This window comes from Cervus canadensis, chromosome 8 (genome assembly GCF_019320065.1).
Source record: "Cervus canadensis isolate Bull #8, Minnesota chromosome 8, ASM1932006v1, whole genome shotgun sequence".
In the NCBI taxonomy this organism is placed as follows: Eukaryota; Metazoa; Chordata; class Mammalia; order Artiodactyla; family Cervidae; genus Cervus; species Cervus canadensis.
This window is the reverse complement of record NC_057393.1, coordinates 39,965,278-39,989,087: the sequence shown is the minus strand read 5'-3', so window position 1 is coordinate 39,989,087 and position 23,810 is coordinate 39,965,278. Positions and strand designations below refer to the sequence as shown.

General features: G+C 38.8%; 1 protein-coding gene across 8 annotated transcripts in view; it reads right to left on the bottom strand.

The window, feature by feature from the left end:
* Positions 1-23,810, bottom strand: part of RNLS (renalase, FAD dependent amine oxidase) — a 301,302-nt gene that overhangs the window by 266,843 nt on the left and 10,649 nt on the right. For all 8 annotated transcript variants that reach the window (XM_043476086.1, XM_043476088.1, XM_043476090.1 and 5 more), the window contains exon 4: positions 23,209-23,367. In XM_043476086.1, the coding sequence (XP_043332021.1) occupies positions 23,209-23,367 (159 nt within the window). The remainder of the gene's footprint in view (positions 1-23,208; positions 23,368-23,810) is intronic.

Below are 23,810 nucleotides of genomic sequence, written 5' to 3'. Positions count from 1 at the left end.
AATGCTTGTGATCATAAGGCACATCCATTTTTAAAAAATTAAAGTATTTAGAATTAGAAGGGATCCTGGGAAAAAAATGTGTAAGATACTGATTGGTTTTGGAGTCAGTATTTCATCCTTCTAGGTAGCTAATTTCACAGCTTTAGAAAGTAATTTTTAGGAGATGGTGGTACAAATAGAGAGAATAGCATTGAAACAAATACATTACCATAGGTAAAACAGATAGCCAGTGGGAATTTGCTGTATTGTATTGTATGCAGGGAGCTCAAATCTTGTGCTCTGTGACAACCTAGAAGGGTGGGATCGGGTAAGCGGTGGGAGGGAGGTTCAAAAGGGAGTGGACATATGCATGCCTAAGGCTTATTCATGTTGATGTATGGCAGAAACCAACACAATATTATAAAGCAATTATCCTCCAATTAAAAATAAATACATTAAAAAAATAAAGACACATTCAGCTTGCAAAGAAAGAAACTTTTTTTTTTTTTAATCTCCCTGGTCTTCTTCTATATAGTAGAGATAATAATACTACATTGTTTTAAGCATTATTAGCTAGACATGTAAAATATCTAGCACATAAAAAACAATAACAAATTGGAGCTATTTCTATTTACTTTAGTTTTAAATTCCTAACTGGCCATGTGCTTGAAGAAAGGATAACAGCAAGGGAATGAAAGGGAAATAAACCTTAGCAATAAATGCCAGACATGTGACAAATGCAAGTTAAGCCACAGCAGTAGCTGTTTCCTTTCACTAACCACTGATCATATGCCAGCAATTTATTAGGAGCTTTAATACATTATTTTATTTAATCTCCCCAAATGCCCTGATGAGATAGGAATTATCACCTCCTTTGCATAGAAAAGGAATCAGGGAGTCAGAGAAGTTAAGTAATGTGCCCAAGGACACATAGATAATAAGCAACAGAGCCAAAGTAGGAAGAAGGGCAGAAGAAATGACCTGAAGTTGCTCTTAAGCTTAATTATACATAAAAAAAAAGTATTTCAGAAGCAAATAGAAGATAAATGCAACAGACACATACACATCTTCCCAGTATGAGCTCCTTAAGAACTGGGGCCGGGGTTCATTAACCTAGGTGAACTCAGAATCTGGGGCAATTCCTGGAATACAGTGAGTGCTCATTAGATATATGTGTATGATAATTAACTGGAAAGCAATCGGCAATGGGGGCAATAAGATATCACATTCTGTCAAAGCAAAGTCTTTGTGATGACAGTGAATATAAAAGATTGTGTAGTGAGAACATTCATGCAGAAAGACAATAGTCACAAACTAAAAATATCTATACATATCTACTGTCTGATAATACTACTGTCTGTTCATAGAGCTTTCACTTCATTATGTTATTATATAAAGAGTTCAATCACTTTGAGTAGTATTATCTCAAAATGTGAAGGACAATGAGGAGGGTACACACATTCACAGATACATACATCTGTATTTTGGGGATGACCTAAAATTTACTCCGTTGTATATGGGGGAAAAATATAAATGAAAGAAAACTCTCTTTGAAAGCTTAAAATGAAACAAAAGCTTAATCCTTTCATTCAAATAATATCTATAATTTAAAGTCATGAGAAGATAAATTCACAGTTATGTTAGATTCATGTAACTACATGTACACAAGTGAAACCTCAGTAATGGGATAGCTCGCTCTTTGGGAGGGAGGGGGTAGAATGGGAGTACTATGAAAACAAAGAGAACCTTGGTCCATCAGAATTTTCAGAGAAAATAACCTTTTGGCCAGACCAAAACTCCCCATAGCAACAACCTACATATAGTCTCATACAGCGACTAAATTATGTTTATGCTTTTCCTAAGCAACAGAGCTCATTCTGACAATTTATCTACTAAGACTCACGCCAGAAAACTGCCTATTCATTTTCCATATTCTGTTTGGCAAACAAAACATGACACATAACAATACAGAAGAAAAATACAATCCTGAGATGCACGTGCTGCGGCGCTGGCTGTCCGAACAGCATTTAAACACTGCCACACGCTGTTCACCTGTGGGTCTTGCAGCCTGTGGCACTGGCCTAACCCCAGCAGAAGAATGAATCATGCACCAAATTAATGAAGCTGTTAACTCTTCAAGGGAAACCTCCCTGGCGGCTCAGACAGTAAAGAATCTGCCTGCAATGCCGGTAACCCAGGTTCGATCACTGGGTTGGGAATATCCCCTGGAAAAGGGGCTGGCTACCCACTCCAGTATTCTTGCCTGAAGAATTCCATGGACAGAGGAGCCAGGTAGGCTACAGTCCACGGGATCGCAAACTGTCGGACACAAGTGAGCGACTTAACACTTTCACTCCACACTTAACTCTTCAAAAGCACCAATCGGTCTTGAAAAAGGGAAGTATAAAAATCTTGAGAATTAAATAATTCTGTAAGAATTAGTAATTTCTAATAATTCCATTTGCAGCAACATGGATGGACCTGGAGAGTGTCACACTGAGTGAAGTCAAGTCAGGCAGAGAAGGAGAAAAATTGTATGCCATCCCATATATGTGGAATCTAAAAGGAAATGGTGTAAATAAACTTACTTACAAAACAGAAAGAGACTCACAGACTTAGAAAATGAACTTATGGTTGCCAGGATGAAGGGACAGTTGGGGGTTTGGGATGGTCATGTACACAGTGCTATATTTAAAATGGATAAGCAACAAGGACCTACTGTATAGCACATGGAACTCTGCTCAATGTTATGTGGCAGCCTGGGTGGGAGAGTCTTTGTGGGAGAATGTATATGTATGGCTGAGTGCCTTTGCTGTTCAACTGAAACTATCACAATATTGTTGATTCACTATACCCTAATACAAAATAAAAAGTCTTAAAAAAAAGGAATTCGTAATTTCTAATCAAGATGAAGCACACAGTTATAGTCATGACACAGCAGTCTCTGTGAGCACACTCTTTTCAGTTAAACATATTTTACATATAACATACTGAATTTACTAATGAGCTTGAATTTTTTATTTTACAAATTTCATCACATTCTCTCTTTATCAGTGTTGTATGTGATACTACATAGGAACCACGTTCTCTAAAAATATTAGTTTGAGTATATCTTTTGTAGTATACAGCAAATTACATACACTTGTTCTAAAAGTAGTGTAACATCCAGATGCTTGTAATGTACCTCAAGGCAGGAATCATGCTATATTCAGTTTTGTTCTTTCCATGGCTGATATAAGAGGAGATACTGAGAAAATACTTAATAACTTAATAAATAGATGAATGAATAAGCATAGTTTAAAAGTTTAGGAATTTATAGAGAATGACTACCACATCCTCAAAGAAACTACCACTGACTTCTTGTTTCCTTTTATGAGAATAATATACTTAGAAAGAGATTCAAGGTAGTTATCATTTTTACATCTTCTTCCCATGTTCAGCAACAGTATCAACTAAAACAAAGGCACTAAAGATCTTCATTGGTTTTTGTTACTTCGGTCAGAAAAGTTGAACCAAGTTGTACCATTCTTAAATTCTTATCTAAAGGCCTTAATTTTTTTTTTTAACTTAATTTTGTACTGGGGTATAGCCGATTAACAATGTGATACTTCAGGTGAACAGCAAAGGGACTCAGCCATATATAAACACGTATCCATCCTCCCTCAAACTCTCCGCCCATCCAGGCTGTCACATAACATTCAGCAGGGTTCCCTGTGCTGTACTGTAGGTCCTTATTGGTTATCCATTTTAAATATAGCAGTGTGTACATGTCCATTCCAATCTATCCTTCCACCTGGTAAAGGTCTTAATTTTAATAAAAATCAAGTATAAAACATTCCCATTAAAAACATGTCAGTAGTAAAATGAAAAAATCTTAAGTAGCATGTAGCATAAACTCAGTATTCACTCACTTCAGTCATTTATTCAGCGATTCAAATACTTAAAATATCTAATGTGCTTAGAGGAGACAAAGTGCTGAAGGGAAAAAGTACTGGCTGGTCTCACTTCTAAACTCATAATCACTGGGTTCGAGTGGATCTTAGTGCTGCCCAACAACCCTACTTCACTCTGCTCAACCCATTTCCCCAGGTGACTATGTCACACCTCTCTTCTTCCTTTAAGCCTTCAAAACCCCCTGCCTCTCCTCAATATCAGCTGATGGTTCTGCTTCCTATTTCATTGTGAAACAAATCAAAAGAAAATGACTTCCACAGGCTCTCATTTCCAAAGACATCTTCCTGTCCCCACATATGCTTGTATGCTCTGCTCCCCTCCTGCTATGCTGGGAGAGCTGGGGCTCCCATCTAAGGCCCCATCCTCTATCTCCTACTCAAGACCATGACTCCTGTCACTGTCCAGTTTGGGTCTACAAGATCAGTGTTCCCCTTTCTATTATATTCTTTCCATCAGTAACGAACATGTCATAATTCATCCCATCTTAAAACATACAAAACAATGAAAACATGATACAACCTCCTCCTCCAGCTATCAGTCCAATTCTTTGCTCCCCTTTCACAGAAAAAAATACTCCTCTATAGGACTGTCTAAACTATGATATTCTTGGGAGAAATAGTATAACCTTCAAAGAGCAAAAATGGCTATTGCATGGCAAACAATTCTTATTCTTTTTATATATAATGTGTGCGTGTATGTGTGTGTGTGTGTGTGTGTGTGTGTGTGTGTACACAATGTGTAGCAAATATAAAGTATATCCATGATATTATTATTCCATTGGGGTAGGTGGGGTAGGTGGAGGACAACTAGGCAAGTTGTCCTAAAAAAGCTCCTTAGGGAGGTGGTAATGAAAACAAGATTGAGAAATACTCTACATCACTATCTCTATGTCCTCTCTCTTCCTGTTTCTTCTAGAGCATTCTCCAATCTGTTTTTCATTCCCAATGACCTACTTCCCAATAGAAGCTACTACTGTCAATGTTACCTATGTCCTTCATATTGCTAAATCCAAAGACCAACTCTTAAATGAAACTATAGGTAGCATTTGGTATAGCTTATCACTTCTTTCTACGGGCTTCTCTGATAGCTCAGTTGGTAAAGAATCTGCCTGCAATACAGGAGATCCCAGTTCGATTCCTGGGTTGCGAAGATCTGCTGGAGAAGGGATAGTCTACCCACTCCAGTGTTCTTGGGCTTCCCTTGTGGCTCAGCTGGTAAAGAATCCACCTGCAATGTGGCAGACCTGGGTTCAATCCCTGGGTTGGGAAGATCCCCTGAAGAAGGGAAAGCCTACCCACTCCAGTATCCTGGCCTGGAGAATTCCATGGACTGTATAGTCCATGGGGTCGCAAAGAGTCAGAGACAACTGAGCGACTTTCACTCTTCTTTCTACAAACATTTTCTTGGCACCACTATGCTTGGTTTGCTTCCTATATGAGATCCTATATGAGGAACAGAATTGATGCAAGATTGATTGATTATTGAACATCTGGATTGCAACCAGTCTTCAGCACACCACCTGCTATAATCCATATTACCCTCATTTCTTCCCTGTATCTTTATGGCATCAGTCCATTTGGTCAACCCAGCTCTCTCATAGTCTAAATTCCACACAACAGCAGGAAAATACTTCTTCAAATCTAAGTTAGATTATGCCATTCCTTCAATGGCTTTCTATCTCATATGGAGTAAAGTCCAATGTCTTTACCACAACTTACAAATCTCTACATAATTGGGCCTCCCACTTTCTGTCTCCTCTTACCTCCTACCACTGCCCCTCCTTATACACTGTAGGGCAGCCACAACAACCCCCTTGTGAAATTCCTCATTCCTTGGGGCTTTTCTACTTGCAGCTACTTCTGCTAGACTATCCCTCCAGATAATCTCATGGCTCACACTTTCAGCTCCTACCTTGAGATCTCTGCTGCTCGAAAATCACTTTGTCTCAGATCTGCACATAAGTACTCCTTGTCACTTTTTATTTCTGTATTGCTTCATTTTCTTTCCCAGCACTTACTATCAACTCACATAGATATTTTATTTATTTTTCCTCCTCCTCCTGGAATAGAATATTATGCCTCCTCTCACTGAAAAAGAAATTCCTTGGAGCTTTACTTGGTTCACTGCTGTATTCAGGGTGTCTAGAACAAAGTCTAGCATATAGCAGATGGTCAATAAATATTTAGATAATAAATATTCAATATCTGAATAAAAGAGATTACAATTACCACTTAAAAAAAAATAAAGCTGGATTTTAAATCCTCTTCTTGGAGTTTAATTTTATAATCTCATATGCCTGTGGCAAATACAATCGTCAAGGTATGAAAAATATTTAACAGTCCATAGAACGGAAGGCAAACTCTACTTTGGATGTGGTGATATTCTTTGTCTATCTCATGGAAGAAATTTTGGGAGAGACCAATATTTAAACAGTTCCTTCAAACCAACAGAGAATGCTACACTGGTAAACATAAAATGCTCTGTGCTAGCTACACAAGTACTTTTATAGATTCTAATTCTTTTCTGGAAGTACACATTCAAGTGAGAATGAGAAAAAGTCAGACTCTGGAAACAGGGTTCAGAAGAATTATAAATATGAATGTCTGGTCTTCATATAGCCATGTCTCATAGCTCTGAGACAACAGAAGAAGAAACTTCTTAAGTGAGACACATTGGTGGAAAAGAAAAACAAATCTGAGCAAAAGCTTATCCAATGTGGAATGATGGTATTTTTTTTTAATCCCTCTCTTGCTCTTTTTTAATCTTAATGTTTTAAATTCCCTGCTTTAAAATTAGTAGTTGATTGTGGTGATACGTTCTTATTTGTGTTTAGCACATTTTATTTGAATCTTCAGATTTTTTCTATCAGAAAGCTAAGAATCCCAGTTCTCAAATTTCTTCTGTCTTTAGAATGCCTTTGCCAGCTCAGATGGGGAAAAGCTTAATTCTACTCAGTTGGTGACTCAGTTGGTGATAATGACGCAATTCAATAAAATATAGCTCTCCGCTCTCTCATCTCACCCCATCTCTAGTTTTGACATTCCTTTTTAAAGCATTTCTGTTATTGAAGAACCCTGATTGAAAAATAGAGCTCTAAGTTTAGAAGGAAGTACAGAGTAAGACAACATTAAGAAGGGATCTTTTCTTCCTTTAGAGTAGCAAACTTGTGATCTAGATTCATACCCCATACATTTATTCATACCCCATACATTTATTGACAGCATGTGTACAAGAAAAAAAGAGCCCAAGTATTTACATTATAGGTGCATTTACATCAAGCATGGGGAGATCACACACATAAGTGCAGGGTAAAGAGGTCAAAGGGTATATTGTCCCTGTTGTTATTAGAACCTAGAGAAAATCCGGATTTCAGATTTGCTACCCAACAGCTATGTGACCTTAGACAGGTTAATTTAAATTCTCTGAGTCTCACTTTTCCCTTCTATAAAATGGGAATAAAATACTTCTCATAGGTAATTATAAAGAGTAAAACATATAATGTAGCCAAAAATGCTTACTAATAAATAAAACCACAAGACGCTATTTGATGTTGGTTCTCATCATCATCTAGTTAATCCTTGACCCTTTTTTTTTCATCACAAATAATTTGTTCCCTAGAGGGATATTTGTGCTAAACACAAATAAGAACATATTACCACAAGCAACTACTAATTTTAAAGCAGGGAATCTAAAACATTAAGATGAAAAAAAGAGCAAGAGCAACATTCTACATTGGATATTAACATCCTCTGTCCTGCCATGACATGGAGTGGTAATAAGTACAAGTAATATCAGAGTCTGGAGAAGGAAATGGCAATCCTCTCCAGTATTCGTGCCTGGAAAATCCCACGGACAGAGGAGCCTGGGAGACTACAGCCCATGGGGTCGCAAGAGTCAGACACAACTTAGTGACTGGACAGCAACAACAGTTAGAGTCAGATCACTTGAAACTCCAAGATGGAAAAAAGCCTCTGCCACTTCCACTGACTCCTGAGTTTTGGAAGGATGACAGAGAGGGAGAAATTAACTTGGGTTGCCTATCAGGCATTTAGAGAGAGAATGGAAGATTAAGTGAAACCAATTCTCATTATTTACTATTTTGTAAATAATAATAAAGACAGCTAGATGAGACAGATATAAAAGGTGAAGATCAAGATATAATAAATAAAAGGAATTTAATAGTAATAATTGTTTTTTTCCCCCTAAAACTGAGATATCAGTTCATAAGCTTGCAGGAAATGCCTAACAGAACAGCTAATATTTAAAGAACTTCATAAACTGAATTATTTCCCCTCCTATGGAGATGATCTGTTGGAAAAAGCTATGAAGCATATTATTTGATGAATAAAGGACTTTTGTTTCCTGTGCTTCTAATCAAAGTCTTTTCAGCAAAATGTCAAGGAAAAATGAAGAATTTAAACTTCTTTTAGCAAAAAGAATTGGTTCTCATTTTTACAACGAGGATGATGGGAAATTCTAGAAGTTCCAGGAAGGAGGCTGAAGGTGTTCATTATGAGTTGTATTTTATCATTACATTTTATGATACATAATAAGTTCTGAGATTATGCATTTTTGTAGTCCTAAGCATCTATTTAAGAACTATTACCAAAGTTCTAAGCATCTATTTAAGGAGAGAGTGCATATGTTAAGATTGAAGCCTTTTGAATAACGTTCCCAAGTCTTCAAGTGTTTTATTCCCCTTCATCCAATTAGATAAAGCTGTTTCCCATCTCGGGGTCTCTAGGCAGGTTTTAAAAGGTGTGTATGCTGTGTGCTCAGTCATGCCCGACTCTTTGCCACCCCATGGGCTGTAGTCCACCAGGCTTCTCTGCCCATGGAATTTTCCAGGCAAGAAGGCTGGAGTGGGTTGCCATTTCCTACTCCATGGAATGATCCTGACCCAGGGATCAAACATGCATCTCTTGCATCTCCTGCACTGGCGGGCAGATTCTTTAGCACTAGCGCCACCTGGGAAGCCTCTATAAAAGGTAGATTCTATATTTTTTAATGAACTAGGACCTCTTGTTGTTTGTTCAACAGATGTTCATATCCAAGACTCACTGCATTCTACCCCAAATCCACATTTCCAGCTTTATCGCCCCAAAATTCCCTACTGCAAAGCCCTTGCTCATACGAAGCCAATCTGTTTTTCAGGTCCTAACATATAAAACAAGTGCTTATACTTTCCACTTTTTGCTAAGATCAGTTTTCTCTTCAAAGCATTCTCCTCCTGTCCTTCTGCCTGTCCTTTGCGATACACTTCAGGCTGTGTCATTCGCCTGCTCAGTAAATAGAGACTGAGGGCCTACACGCGTGAGGCACTCACAGGGAGCAGGTGAGTCAGAGCCAGTTCCCATCTTTATGACTTTATATTCCCACAATCTACCAGGACAGACACACATTGCACAATGGATCAAGCCATTAATTAACTACAATTGTGATAGTGTCCAAATATGAGGCACATGAGGATAACATGAAATGGGAGAAACAGCCTGGTCTTCAGGGTTAGGAAAACATTATTATAGAAGCAGTTTTGAACTGAATTTGAAGGATGAGAAGGGGGCTAAAGTAGGCCAGAAGGAGGTTAATAAGTAAGCTTTTTTGATGGGTTCATGGTTATTACTGGGGCTTCCCAGGTGGTGCTATGTTAAAGAACCCACCTCCCAATGCAGGAGATGTAAGAGATGCAGATTTGATCCCTAGGTTGGGAAGATCCCTTGCAGGAGGACACAGCAACCCACTCCAGTATTCTTGCCTGGAGAATCCCATGGATAGAGGAGCCTGGTGGGCTACAGTTCATAGGATCACAGAGTCAGACACAACTAAGGTGACTTAGCATGCACATACACATGAAAGTGAAAGTGTTAGTCACTCAGTCATGTCTGACTCTTTGAGATCCCACAGACAGTAGCCTGCCAGGCTCCTGTGTCCATGGAATTCTCTAGTCAAGAATACTGGAGTGGATTGCCATTCCCTTCTCCAGGGGATCTTCCTGACCCAGGGATCAAACCCAGGTCTCCCACACAGCAGGTGGATTCTTTACCATCTGAGCCATTGGGGAAGCCCATATGCATAGTTATCATTAAATTGGGGTGTATTAAAAAAAAAAAAACACATAAGGGCTTCCCAGGTGGTTCAGTGGTAAAGAATCCGCCTGCCAATGCAGGAGACATGGGTTTGATCCCTGGGTCGGGAACATCCCTTAGAGAAGGAAATGGCTACCCACTCTAGTATTCTTGCCTGAAAAATCCCATGGACAGAAGAGCCTAGCAGGCTACAGCCCATGGGGTCACAAAGAGTCAGACACAATTTAGTGACTAAACAACAACAATAAAAACACAGTAAGGAATTTCTTGCCTTTCAGACATTAAAACTACAATAGTATTTTTGCCCCTTTACCCTGGCTCTCTATAAAATTGGGGATAAAAAGCAATTAAAAAAGCCATTGGAGAAGGACCTGGCCAACTGCTCTTAGAGGGGTCTGAGAAATTATCAGCAAGAACAGGCCTTACTGCTCTGAGAGGCCTTACTGCTCTGAGCCCGACTGCCCAGTCAGTACAGGAAGAAGACTCAAGGGGATATGTAAGCTCAGCTTTATGAAGAATGTCACATTCCTGGAGAGAAGCTTTTCCCCCAGATCCTGCAGGGAGGGGGTAATTCCCCTCCCAAGAGGCCCCAAGAGAATAATTCAGAAACAAACTCTGGGTAGGGAACTCCCCAAAGGAGTAGCCAGGACCTTGTTTTCTAACGAGGTACTTCCTGAACTGAAGAACTTACAGGGGCTAAGGCAAAACTTTGCTGATGTGACTGCCTGGGAGAGATATTGCTGCTTCTGAGTTAGAGAAGGGGGCTGTTAATAGCCCCAGAAATGTTCAGTGTGAAGTTGAAATCTGCCCACTGGACCAAGAAAACATATCACACACTGTCTATATGGACCCATCACCAACCATCAGACAACAGGAATGAGGTGCAGGGAAACCTAGACCATCTTTTTACCACCACCAAGCTGCCAGTCAGTCACGGGAGTAATCAATGTCTCCTGGAGAGTACAGAGTCTGAAGGGAGGAAGGCATAGATATTCAAAGAGAAACTGAAAGGGTATGTGTATTGATATAAAACAGACCCCACAGTTCACCCTGCCACAAGCCCCTGCTACCACCGACAGGCCTCCTTGGCACTAGGGATAGAGAGAATGATTCTGAATCGAGACTGAAGTTCAAAAATGAGCACAGCTGAGTCTTAAAAACCAAGTATTTAACAGACAAAAGAGACTACAAAGCTGGAGCACATGACCAAGATGTCATTAAGGCACTCAACCTCTAGAAAGACATGGAGTTCAAGTAGGAAAATGTGAGGGCAGTTCCAGGAAAAAATAAAACTTCCCCATTTTTGCACCCATATAGTTCAGACTCCTTAAAAATGAGTAACAAACACAAAGTGACTATAAAGAAAATAGTGATAGTGTTGGCAAAGGAATAAATAAATGGAACAGAATAGGTATCCAGAAGCAGATGCAAGCATGTATAGAACTGAACTTGTGATAAATGTGGAATTTTGATTTAGTGAGAGTAAAACACCCATACTAAACAAATGGGGCTGATAAAATTCATACCACTAGGGCGGGGGGAAATGTCCACAAAACTAGATTTGTTTCTCATATCTTATAAAACATATGTTACAGATAAAGATTAAAATGTAAAGCATAAGAATTAAAATTATTAAAATATAATTTATAACATTTTTATGACTTTAGAGTGAGAAAAATAGTCCTTAGCAAGTAAGAAAATGGAACATCTATGAAAGAAAAGACAGACATACTTAACGAAATAAAAATCTTAACAAATTATTAAGAAAAATGACAAAAGCAAAATGTAAATAAATAATAATCAGAAAATATTTTGTAATATCTCTTACCTATGAAATACTTTAATGTCTCTTATATATGAAATGCTCCTAAAAGAACAGCCCGCTAGAAAAGAAAGCATAACAGATGACCAGGACATTTACAAAAGAGGAAATTCAAGTGACCAATAAACTTATGCCGTGAGGCTCAATCTTACTTTAAGTCAAGGGAAATACAAATTAAGGCAAGAATAAAGTCGCTGTTTTCATTTATCATTTTGGCAGAAATCTTAAAAGATTAATAAAAAATTTTAAATATTCAATGTTAATGAGTATAGAGGCATTCTCAAACACTGAGAATGAGAACCATTACAAAATTTGGGGAAAGTAATATAGCAGTATGTATTAAAACATACAGATGTCAGAATTCCAATGTTGATACTTTATCACCCAGTTTAGCAATAAACAGGAATGAAAAGGAAAAAAACTGGAAACCAGATGAATGCTATCAATAAACAATAAGAGGTGACAATCGAAATTCTAGTACTCCCAAACTACAGAAAATAATGCAACTGTTAAACAGAAATAAATTAGATGTATTTATCTAAAAGGATTGTTAATTTAAAATGCAAATTTCAAGACAATACACTTAGAAGGTACCCATATGCCTGGAGCAAGGTGTAGAAGAGCACTCACTAAACTGTTAACGTTAATTATTATACCTCCAGGGAGTAGAAAAGGAAGACAGCACAGAAAATGAATTATTAGTTCAACTTTGGATTGTTTCAGTTTTATAAGATTACTAATCAGCTTTGTCATTTAAAGTAATGAAAAATTATTTGGGGGAGAGGAGAAGCAAGACTACTCACTTTTTTTAACTTACCCAACAAAATGTAATATAGTAAACATTCAAAAAATATTTGTGGAATGAAGTAGAGGGGAATAGGAGGGAGGTGAAATATGTCTAAATTTAAGTGTGTTTGCAATAGGTAAGAAGATAACCAACAATGGAATGACAAAGCACTGTAGATCGTATAAATGAACAATGTGAGGAAAGGAATAAGAATACTTGGTAGAGTTGGCCAATAAGAAAATGGGAAAAAGTGGGAAAAAAAGTAAAATAAAAAATAGACATCAATGTTAAGGATAAATACAATATAATTGTTATTTCATTAAATGTAAAAGGGTTGAATTCTCTTATCAAAAGAAATAGACTTCATGTTAGATTTAGAAACTCTCAGCTAGATGGGTTAATATCTTTGTGGCTGGAATTATGATTGGTTTTATTTTCTTTTTACTTTCAAAACTTTCATCAATAAAGTATATCAATTATAAAATAAAATTCAAATTTAAAAAGTACATAATATCAAAAAAAGATTCTGAACAATTTTATACACCTTAAATATAAGCACTAAGGTGAAAATTGGTGGTAGAATATCTGAAATCAGAGATTGGAAAGGAAAACAGAGTGAGGGGACAGCCTGAGGAGCTCTGTTTTGCTTGCTAGAGCAGCAGTGTCAGAAAAGAGTAGGGATGGTATGTAGGTAACGACTGAGAAGGTGGCTATTTACCAGTACATCTTTAGAAAGTAAAAAATGTAACCCCAGGATTTCTAATAGTTCATTAAAAACCTACCGTCTGCGAATTTACTGAAACTTTTAAATGATTACACTTCAGATGAACAAGTGTTTTGACTTTTAAAATGTAAGCCAAGTAAGCATTTTTTGTACTGTGTGGACATGCATGTGTGCTAAGCCACTTTAGTCATGTCTAACTCTTTGCAATCCCACAGACTGTAGCCTTCCAGGCTCCTCTGTCCACGGGATTCTCCAGGCAAGAATACTGGAGTGGGTTGCCATTTCCTTCTCCAGGGAATCTTCCCAACCCAAGGATCAACTCTAGTCTCCTACATCTGCATTGGCAGGTGGGTTCTTTACCACTAGCGCCACCTGGGAAGCATTTTTAGATGCAGTCAAATAAATGATATTTTATTGGATTGAAAACTTCTGTACATTGAAGTAGAGTGGCATCTCCTTGGTGTAAAACTATGTACCTTAAGGCTTAAAGGCTTCGGCTCTTCCTTTAGTGGCTATATTCTAGAATTTTAATGACAGTTGCAGGTTCTCCTAATTTATAACTGAATATACATGTACATGTATACATGCATCTCCACCACTATTGTAAATCTCAGTTGTACAAGTGTGGAGTATTATATTTCTAGATAAAGAATTTCTCACTTCTTTTGGATTATATTCATATATGCATGTGATCCTTTGGTTATTATAGTTTGCCTTCTTCAGACCTGTAGCTTTACCACATTTTTGCTATAATACAGCAACTAGAAATTAAAGAACTCACCAAAATATGGTATTTAGGAAAAATAAACTCCCTTTTCTCCACCTTCCAGTCTAGGAAAGAGACATTCAATGTTGTGTTTCTAAAGGTTGGGATAGCCACATACACACCCACAGTCAAAAGCAAAGTGTCTTTCTTTTGCAGAGTCTTAGATTGGATTAAGTTGGCAGATTCCTGAAAAAGGGAGGGGGAGGGGTGGAGATAAAATGCTTAAGGGACACGGGTTTGGGGGGATTCCTATCCAGGTGGAGACCTAGCTCTCACCTGCGTGCCCGGCCCGACTGGGATCTTACTGCACAACGCCTATGGAGTATGTCTCTCAGCATGTAGAACAGTGGAAAGCTCTCGGTGTCAGTGCAGTGTTATCCCTTGAAAGGCATCCTTGAGTTCACACAAGGCATCACATCTAACCCATGTCAGAGGACCAGGGCTGGTCCAGTCCCACACAGCAGAGATGATGGGGCAGTAACAATGACAACCTTATGGACTTAGGTCCCATGCCTCCTCTGGTTTTGGGCATTATAGAAGCCTGGGATTCCTGTGGGATCCCCAAGGGAAGGGAAGCAGCTCTAATGATGAGTGAGGTTGGGTTTGCTATCAGGTGGATAGAAAGATGGTCTAAGCAGATAATTTGCATATTTAGAGAAATGAAGCAATGAATGATCCTTTGCTCCCTAGTGTTGCAAATTCTAACTTAAGATGATCACAGGATATTCTGGATACAAATACACCATAGTTTTGCAGAAGGGCAAATTAATATTTCTCATTGTGTTTCAAATATGATTTTTATTGATATCCAAAATCCTTACTAGGAGATTTCTGGCTGCGTTTTTGTAGGCACACATTTGAGTGATAATAATGAATCTGACTTGTCTACAGAGATGATTTGTACACGATCATTTGCTTATTCATAACCAAGAGCTCAGACCACACCACCTTATAAAAATGCTTTCCTGTTGGTTTTCCTTAAAACAGAACTTGACACTTGTCAGATGTAAAGCTCATCTGTTATTTTTGTGCTCACACACAGCCTAATGAGAACACCTGGCCAGTGGGCTTTGCATCTTCTAAATTTACATGAGCTAGCATTTAGAAAAAATGTCAGGAACATGCGGACACTTAAGAAATGTTTCCATCATGGTGCTTCCTCAGATGTACGGGTGATCCTATGAACAGTGTACATGGAGGTCACATGGGTGGGTGCAGATGTTATGACCTGGTGTTTATTCACTGACTCTGGTACAGGTTTGGGGTGTGGGGTAAAGAGATGTAGCAGAAGAGTGAGATTGTACCTCCCTCTGAAAGAGGAGTCTTTCATAAAAATGTCGCTGCTGACTTGTGAAAAAGCTCTGATAATGACTTATTCCTCTTACAAAAGTGATCAACTCATTAATCAAAAGTTAATTAATGTAGGGTTTTCAAGGCAATTGTCATGTTCTTTCACAACAGTGAATACGTCTGTGATGTGTTCTATTTGTAAAACCTTGAAAGTAAAATAGTCACTATTGTTTAATCCCCAACACTAAGCATACAACCCTTTAAACAGACATCTCAGAATTCTTCATTAAGAGTAAAGAAGTCGTAAATGTGAAAAAGTTACTGGCAGTATTAATATCAACACTAACAAGTTCTTACTGTGTGCTCAGCATACTTCTAAGTCCTCTACTCAGGCTATCCCATGTAATCTTCACTAAATCCTATGTGGTTAGGTAATGTTACCTATCCTCATTTTATGAAGATGGAAACCAAAGCCCAGAGAAGTTAAGCAATTTGCCCCAGATCACCCAGACAGTAAGAGGCAGCGCTGGGTTACAAATTCTGGCTCTGTCTCTTAACTCCCTGCACAGAGTAGCCAATGCTAAATAAGTAAACACCAAGTGATCAGAACACTTTCTGTGAAGCACATTTTCTGTGAAATGGATTTCATTTCATTCCGGCTTCCCCCTGGAAGCTCTGAAGGACAGAGGCTGAGCTGGATCCTGAAGGAGAAAGAACACAGAGGATGTGTCAAATTGTGCTGGGCAATGGGAGCTCTGTGAACAAAGCATGCGTGGTTCATTCCAAGACCCCAGAGGAGACCGGGATCTCCTAAGGAGGCTAGCCCAATAACTCCCCTTGCCTCTCCCTTCTCTCCTCCTGGCGACTCTTTTGATCTGTGGCCACGAGCTCAGCTCAACGCAGACCCTCACTTCTGCTCCCACCCAGTCCGTCTCCTCTCTCTCTGCATCTCTCTGGGTCTCTATCTCTCTTCCTTTTTTCCATCCTTCCATTCTCTTTTCCTTCCTTCCTTCTTTCCTTTCTTTTCATAAGAAAAATTTATCACTCTGTTTTAAGGACCAAACTATAAAGGATGCATATTCATTGAGACCCTTTAAACTACTCATTCCTCTCATCTAAGCATGTGGGAGAAAACTTAAAGAGCCCCATAGAGGGGAAGGTCAGGTGCAGAGAAAAGAAACTTCTCATGTTCCTCATTCCTCAAAACGGAGAAGGCAATGGCACCCCACTCCAGTACTCTTGCCTGAAGGAGCCTGGTGAGCTGCAGTCCATGGGGTCGCTAAGAGTCGGACACGACTGAGCGACTTCACTTTCACTTTTCACTTTCATGCATTGGAGAAGGAAATGGCAACCCACTCCAGTGTTCTTGCCTGGAGAATCCCAGAGATGGCAGAGCCTGGTAGGCTGCCGTCTATGGGGTCGCACAGAGTCGGACACGCCTGAAGCGACTTAGCAGCTAAAGCAGCAGCATTCCTCAAAATCACTCAGCACATCCCATCTGCTTTATTTTTACAAGGTTTATCCCACTCTTTCCCACTGCCTCTGCCACTTTTCTAGCAAGAGAATGAAACAACTATGGCAGGAAAGTCAGGATGTGCATCTCAGATGTTCCACTACAACTGATGAAGAGCTCTATTGAAATGCATGTGCTCAGTCACCTCAGTCATGTCTGACTCTGGAAGCCCGTGGACTGTGGCCCTCCAGGTTCTCTGTCCATGAGATTGTCTAGGTAACAATATTGCAGTGGGTTACTGTACCTTCCTCTAGGGGATCTTCCTGACCCAGGGATTGAAGCTGCATATCCTGCATTGCAGGCAGATTCTTTATGGCTGAGACACTAGGGAAGCCCCCTTTAAATGTGTAGGAAACATGAAATCAAAACAATGATATTTGAAAGGTGTTTCCTTTTCTCTTGACCACCCTGTCCAGCCCCTAATACATTATATGAACTGATACAGGACTGATGACGTCTTAAATTGCTCATGAGGGTGAAAGAAGCAATTAGCCTCAAAGTTCCTCCTAATCCTAAAATTCCATGATCTACTGACATTCACGCTTTTATCCTAGTATCATTAACCAGGGCCCAAGCCAGAACCGGTAGACTCTAAGATTCACTGACTTCTAGGAGCGTATAATCAAGTTTGGAAATAAAAGAGACATTCATTTGGCAGATACTGACTGAACAATAACTATGATGTGTGGGTCTGCATGGAGACGCAGGAGACACGGTTTGATCCCTGGGTCAGGAAGATCCCCTGGAGGAGAAAAAGGCAATCCGCTCCAGTATTCTTACCTGGAAAATCCCATGGATAGAGGAGCCTGGTGGGTTACAGTCTGTGGGGTCTCAAAGAGCCAAACATGACTGAGCATAGTACATGGTGGGTCTGTATGCAAAATGGTATTTGATGCTGGGTGGGGATGGAGTGGTCTATAGGAGCCGTTTCCTCTGAATTTTATGGCTTAGTGGGGAAGACACTTACTGAAAAAATAAGTATCACAATAAAATCTGAGGAGTACTATGATAGGGCAGACTGTGCCAAACAGGCTTAACTGGGAAGAAAAAACTCCCATAAGGGTACCTGTTAAATATACAGATTCCTGGGCTCAATCCAAAGAGTAAGAATCAAAATCTTCTCAAAGGTGCCCCTCGTTGTTGTTCAGTCGCAAAGTCGTGTCCAACTCTATGAAACCCCATGGACTGCAGCACGCCAGGCTCCTCTGTCCTTCACTAGCTCCTGGAATTTGCTCTGACTCATGTCCATTGAGTCAATGATGCTATCTAACCATCTCATATTCTGCCACCCCACTCTCTTTTTGCCTTCAATCTCTCCGAGCATCAGGGTCTTTTTTTCAGTGAGTTGGCTCTTTGCATTAGGTGACCAAAGTATTGGGCCTTCGGCTTCAGCATCATTCCTTCTAATGAATATTCAGGGTTGATTTCATTTAGGATTAACTGCTTTGATCTCCTTGCTGTCCAAGGGACTCTCAGAGTTTTCTCTAGCACCACAGTTCAAAAGCATCAATTCTTTGGCACTCAGCCTTCTTTATGGTCCAACTCTCATGGCCATAAACAACTACTGGAAAAACCATACTTTGACTATACAGACCTTTGTCAGCCCCTTAAGTATTTTTTTAACTCACAGTGTTCATTAAGGAAAGTTTGAGAAACATGGTGAACAAGAATGAGCAGGACATTGTGGGAATTCACAAGTACAGGAAACAATCAGTAATAGCAAGGTCTAAGACACTGTGTCTAAAAGTGGTTATGTGTATGGGCCCTGAAATCACACTACTAAGGCTCACATCTCACCATCACCACCAGAAATGGAAATTATAGCCATTAGAAGCGTTGTGAGGATCAAGTGAGTTAATCTCTATAATATTAATATATAGAGAGTAGCACAGTTATAAAGTGAAAGTGAAAGTGTTAGTTGCTCAGTTGTGTCCGACTCTATGAGACTCCATGGACTGTAGCCCGCCAGGCCCCTCTGTCCATGGAATTCTCCAGGCAAGAATACTGGAGTGGGTTGCCATTCCACAACCAGATGGCAAATCATGAATCACAAGACATTCACTATATCGTGCATAAAGCTTCCTTATTCTCCCAAGTGGGAGAATGTAATAATTAACTGCCAAAAACACTAGCTCTGTTTTTCCTGTAAAAAGGAAAATAGGGAAAGGGGGAAATAGATAAGGGAAAATCCAGACCATGCTGTAATCCAAAGGGAAGTCTTTCAGGTTAGAGATGGCTCTATATTGATTCTACGAGTAGACATGATTGAGAAAGAGGGACAGAGAGAATGAGAAGACAAGAACAAAGGAATCCAGAGACACAGGTCGGCAAGAATGTGAGACCTGTAGCACAGCCCTAGTTCTGTCACTAATATTTATAAACTTTTGGGTAAGTTAGTTAATTATCATGGGCCTAAATTTATTTCCTTGTGTGAATGGAGTTTGTGAATTATATTACAGATAATTATATATATAGCCTATATTTCAGTCTTACTCATAGTTCTCGACCCAGGGATGGAACTTGTGTCTCGTGCATTGCTGGCGGATTCTTTACCCTCTGAGCCATCAGGGAAGCCCCCAGTTCTCTGGAGTTAAAAAATTTGGAGGGAAACTGCAATATATACTGTGTCCACTAGATGGCGATAGATAGCTTTGTAAATAGAGGTCTTCCATAAACATTGAAGATGACTAATCATTGGAAAAGACCCTGCTGCTGGGAAAGATTGAAGGCGGGAGGAAAAGGGGATGACAGAGGATGAGATGGTTGGCAAGGATCACCGACTCAATGGCCCTGAGCTTGAATAAACTCCGGGAGTTGGTGATGGACAGGGAGGCCTGCCGTGCTGCAGTCCATGGAGTCACAAAGAGTCAGACACGACTGACAGACTGAACTGAACTGACTGAACAAGCAAGCAACACTGTTTAAGGTTCTCCAAAAACAGAGAGATGACAGTAATTTCTCATACCGAGGTCCTTATTGAGATTTATAACATAAAGAGAAATCATGTATTTTTAATCCCTTTGTTTTAGACCCACAGGTATTCAAGGGTCATGTTAGGACATTCTGTTTTTAACCTTTACTGCTAGAGTGGGTTATTTCATAACAACGAAGTAAACACAGAATTATTTGCATGAAGGCCAATTCTGAACTGAGCTGGAACGACACCCCAAAGATCCTTGCCCTCAGTCAAAAGTACTAAGTCAATCATTCTTAAATTTTTTCATCACAAAGAGCCTATATGTTCGCTCTTATCACATCCAAATCTTTGGGGTCCCAGAGATTGTAGGACCCCACAGACTGTAGCCCACCAGGTTCCTCTGTCCATGGGATTTTTAAGGCAAGAATACTGGAGTGAGTGGCCATTTCCTCCTCCAGGGGTTCTTGCCAACCCAGGGACTGAACTCGATTCCCTGGTGTCTCCTACATTAGCAGGCAGATCTTTACCACTGAGCCACCTGGGAAACCCCTAAAGAGCCTGTGTTTCCTACCACTAAAACAGAAAAGGAAAAAGAGATCTATTTCCTTTTCAGCATGATACACTTTTAAAATGGTGTAAACATTACATTTTTTATACATTTTTTATAGTAACAGTAAACTACCTTTATTTTTAAAGTTATGACTGTTCAAAAAATTATGATAAAGAAAATGAAAACCATCTTGAAGCAGTAACAGTGCTATTAAACTATTTTTGGTAGACACAGAAGAAAAAGCGATGCATCTTTTTATCCTTTTTAACTTAAAAATATTTCAAAATCTTTCCATGTTAGTAAATAAAATGATCACTAGCATTTAACAGTTCACAGATAGGTATTTACAAAATTTATGGAACATACTTTAACTGAAATGTCTGGTCTTCTGTGACAACACTGTTTCAAATTGATAGAAATGGCCCTATTTAAAGATGAATAACGATTAGGCAGGAACCTATGCAGAGGAAAGGAAGACAATAGAACATAACAGACCCTAACAAATAAGCTGAGGAAAAGACATTAGAAAATATTTTCCTAGGAAGCAGATTAGTTCAACAAATACTCAGGCAATGAATGACCTAAAAACAGTGAAGAAATCTATGACCTCTTTAAAACAATATCTCAAGGAAGGGAGCAAAAGGAATACATTTGGAAGCAACATGGATGACATAGAGGAAGGCTAGAAATAGAAAGTAAAAAATAACAGAAAGATCAAAATTGAAACTGAGTTGAGACAAATGGCAGATATTTGTGTATTGAATTTTTTAAGATACTCTGGGATCGTAATAAATGGAACAAAGATAAATCATTATTTAAGTACTAAAAGGAAACTGAGCTGAAAATAAGGGAAAAGCTGAATCTTCAAATAAAAAACAAGTAAGACAGTCTGTGAAAAACTGACACAAAGCTATTAACAATAAGATATATCTTTATGAAGTTACTGGACTCAAAAATAAACAAATAAAAAAGTACTTCTAAAATAAATATCTCCAAAAGGCTAAAGTAAAAAGGATGTACCAGACAAATGAAAATAAAAGAACAATCATCTTACTTATCAGTCAAGGTTTATGTGAAAGCAAAATAAAATAAAAATGACACTAAAGAAAGAATTTAAATTAAAGGGTATAATTTTAATGGAAACATATTATGAATCAAATAATATAGTATCAAAAATTCATAAAGCAAAATTCACCTTCCCAAACCCCAGGAAACCAGCAATACAGTACTAGTAGAGTTAAGTTATCTCTCTCAGCCCAACAACAGTTCAGCTACTCAAAAAATAAGACAACAGATGATCTAAATAAAATTATTGATTAGCAGGCCCTTGAACATCTTAGGACTCAGTCTATGTCATGTTGTGATACTTTGTATGTCATTTAATACAAATATTGAGAAATATTTTTAAAATGCATCACTAACGGGTCTCTCATTACATGCAAAGCTATATAGCTTTAAAAATTGGAATATGCAATTTATAATACAACTGAATACATTGACCAATAACCATGTTTTAGTTAAAAGTTACAATATGTTATTTAACACTGTCTCAAAATCAACTCAATTTTTACAGAATCCATGACAATAAATCACCCTACTTTAAAGTGACTTTGGTAGCACACTAGATATAGATGCATGAAAGAGATCTTTGATGTTAGTTTTCTAGCTTGCCTATAGCCATCTAATAAATATTCCAGTCCTTTTTATATTCCTATCTCACACTATACTAGAAAAGAAGCTATACATTGTTACTGCATGGTAGAACTGATACTCAAACTGCTTTCAAGATGAAATATCCAGCTCCATTCTTCCTCAGAGAACAAGCTCTATTACAGTTCTAAATCTAAGACCTATAAACCATACTTATTGCCAGGTTTCTTTCCAATGGTGACAAAAGGCCATTTCTCAATCAAATCCAATGTCACCTTCAGTCACTCAACAAAGTCAAAAGCTACAGGCATGTCACATCCTTGAAGTCTTGCCACCATCACCAGACTCTCTCTTGTTTCAACTCATGGAATTCAAGGCAATATGAAGTATCATCCAGAAATCAATGACTTTTATGTATCAGGTTCACTCAAAACACGATGAAGGTCAGGGAAATAATCAGTTAAACCTGGCACAGGTAGACGCAAAGCAGAGCTTATAGAAAAGCTCTTCTTGAGAATCCAGGTAACAGGGAACTCTATAGACAGAAACTAGCTTACTGTCTGCTTAGAGCTGGGGGCAGGGATGGAAGATGGAGGGATGGAAGTGAGAGCTATTGACTGTGGGAATGGTTTCATGTCATTGGATATCTGAAATAAATACCATTGAAATACACACTTCAGGTGGATGGGTTGTTTAGTATGTGAATTAGTCTCAAAGCTGTTTTTTACGAAAAGAAGTGGGAGAAGTTAGGTAAAGGGGGAGTCCAACAAATTTCAGTCAGGGAAGAACCTGAGACTCACACTCAGGAACAATTCAAGATAAAGTTTACCATGTTTGTCACATAATCAATGTTTACATCATAAAAATCTTTTTTTCCAGAATAGCCACAAAGAGACTGTTCTTCTTTTGGGTCAAACTACTATATCTTCCTCAAAAATACTTCTTAAAGACAAGAACAAAAAGAGAAATACTCGATTTTTAATTTTTTTAAAAAAAATCTGGATTGCAGTTTGACCGAGACTAGCACCATGAACCAGGCCATATTATCTGTTTTTAGAACATGCAAATCAGTAGAACCCATATCTACCCTTTGCTAAGACAGTTAAGCTGAATTCACTCAAATCAGAGAAAGCCCAGTCCCTGAGGTTAACAGCGCAGGCTGAGACTCACAGTTGGTGATGTCACCTCGAAGCTGCAGAATCTGAGGAGCAGGCATCGTGAGGACAATGACATCAAACTGCTCAGAGGAGCCCGTTTCCCTGGAGACTTCCCACTTGTTGTTTCTCAAATTGATCTGGGTCACACGTTGTCTGAAGCAGATATCGGCACCTGTTCCAAAAGCAAAATCATGCTGACATAATTGGGATTTTCCACATGAATGAGGGGGAAGAGAAGTCACAAACTGGATCCATTCAGATGAGTAGAATGTGAAGTTCATCTCCTACAGCTTCCTGGGCTTCACTTTCTATCTCACGTAATGGGACTCCCTCCCTTCTGGTACTGTTAGACTTCCCTGTCATTGCCTGCTGGGGGAAAAAATACTACTACAGTTAATAACAACAGTAACCATGGTGATCTTTCATTAATCATCTACTGTATGCCAAGGCTATGCCAAACACTAGATGTACATTATACTAATTTATCTCACAGAAAAGGAAACAGATTTAGAATTGTCATGCCATGATTTAAATCCATATCCTTCTGACTATAAAGATCACTATCTTGGTAGAGCAAGTATACATCTTAGTAAAGGTGTTAAGGATTCTTCTCTC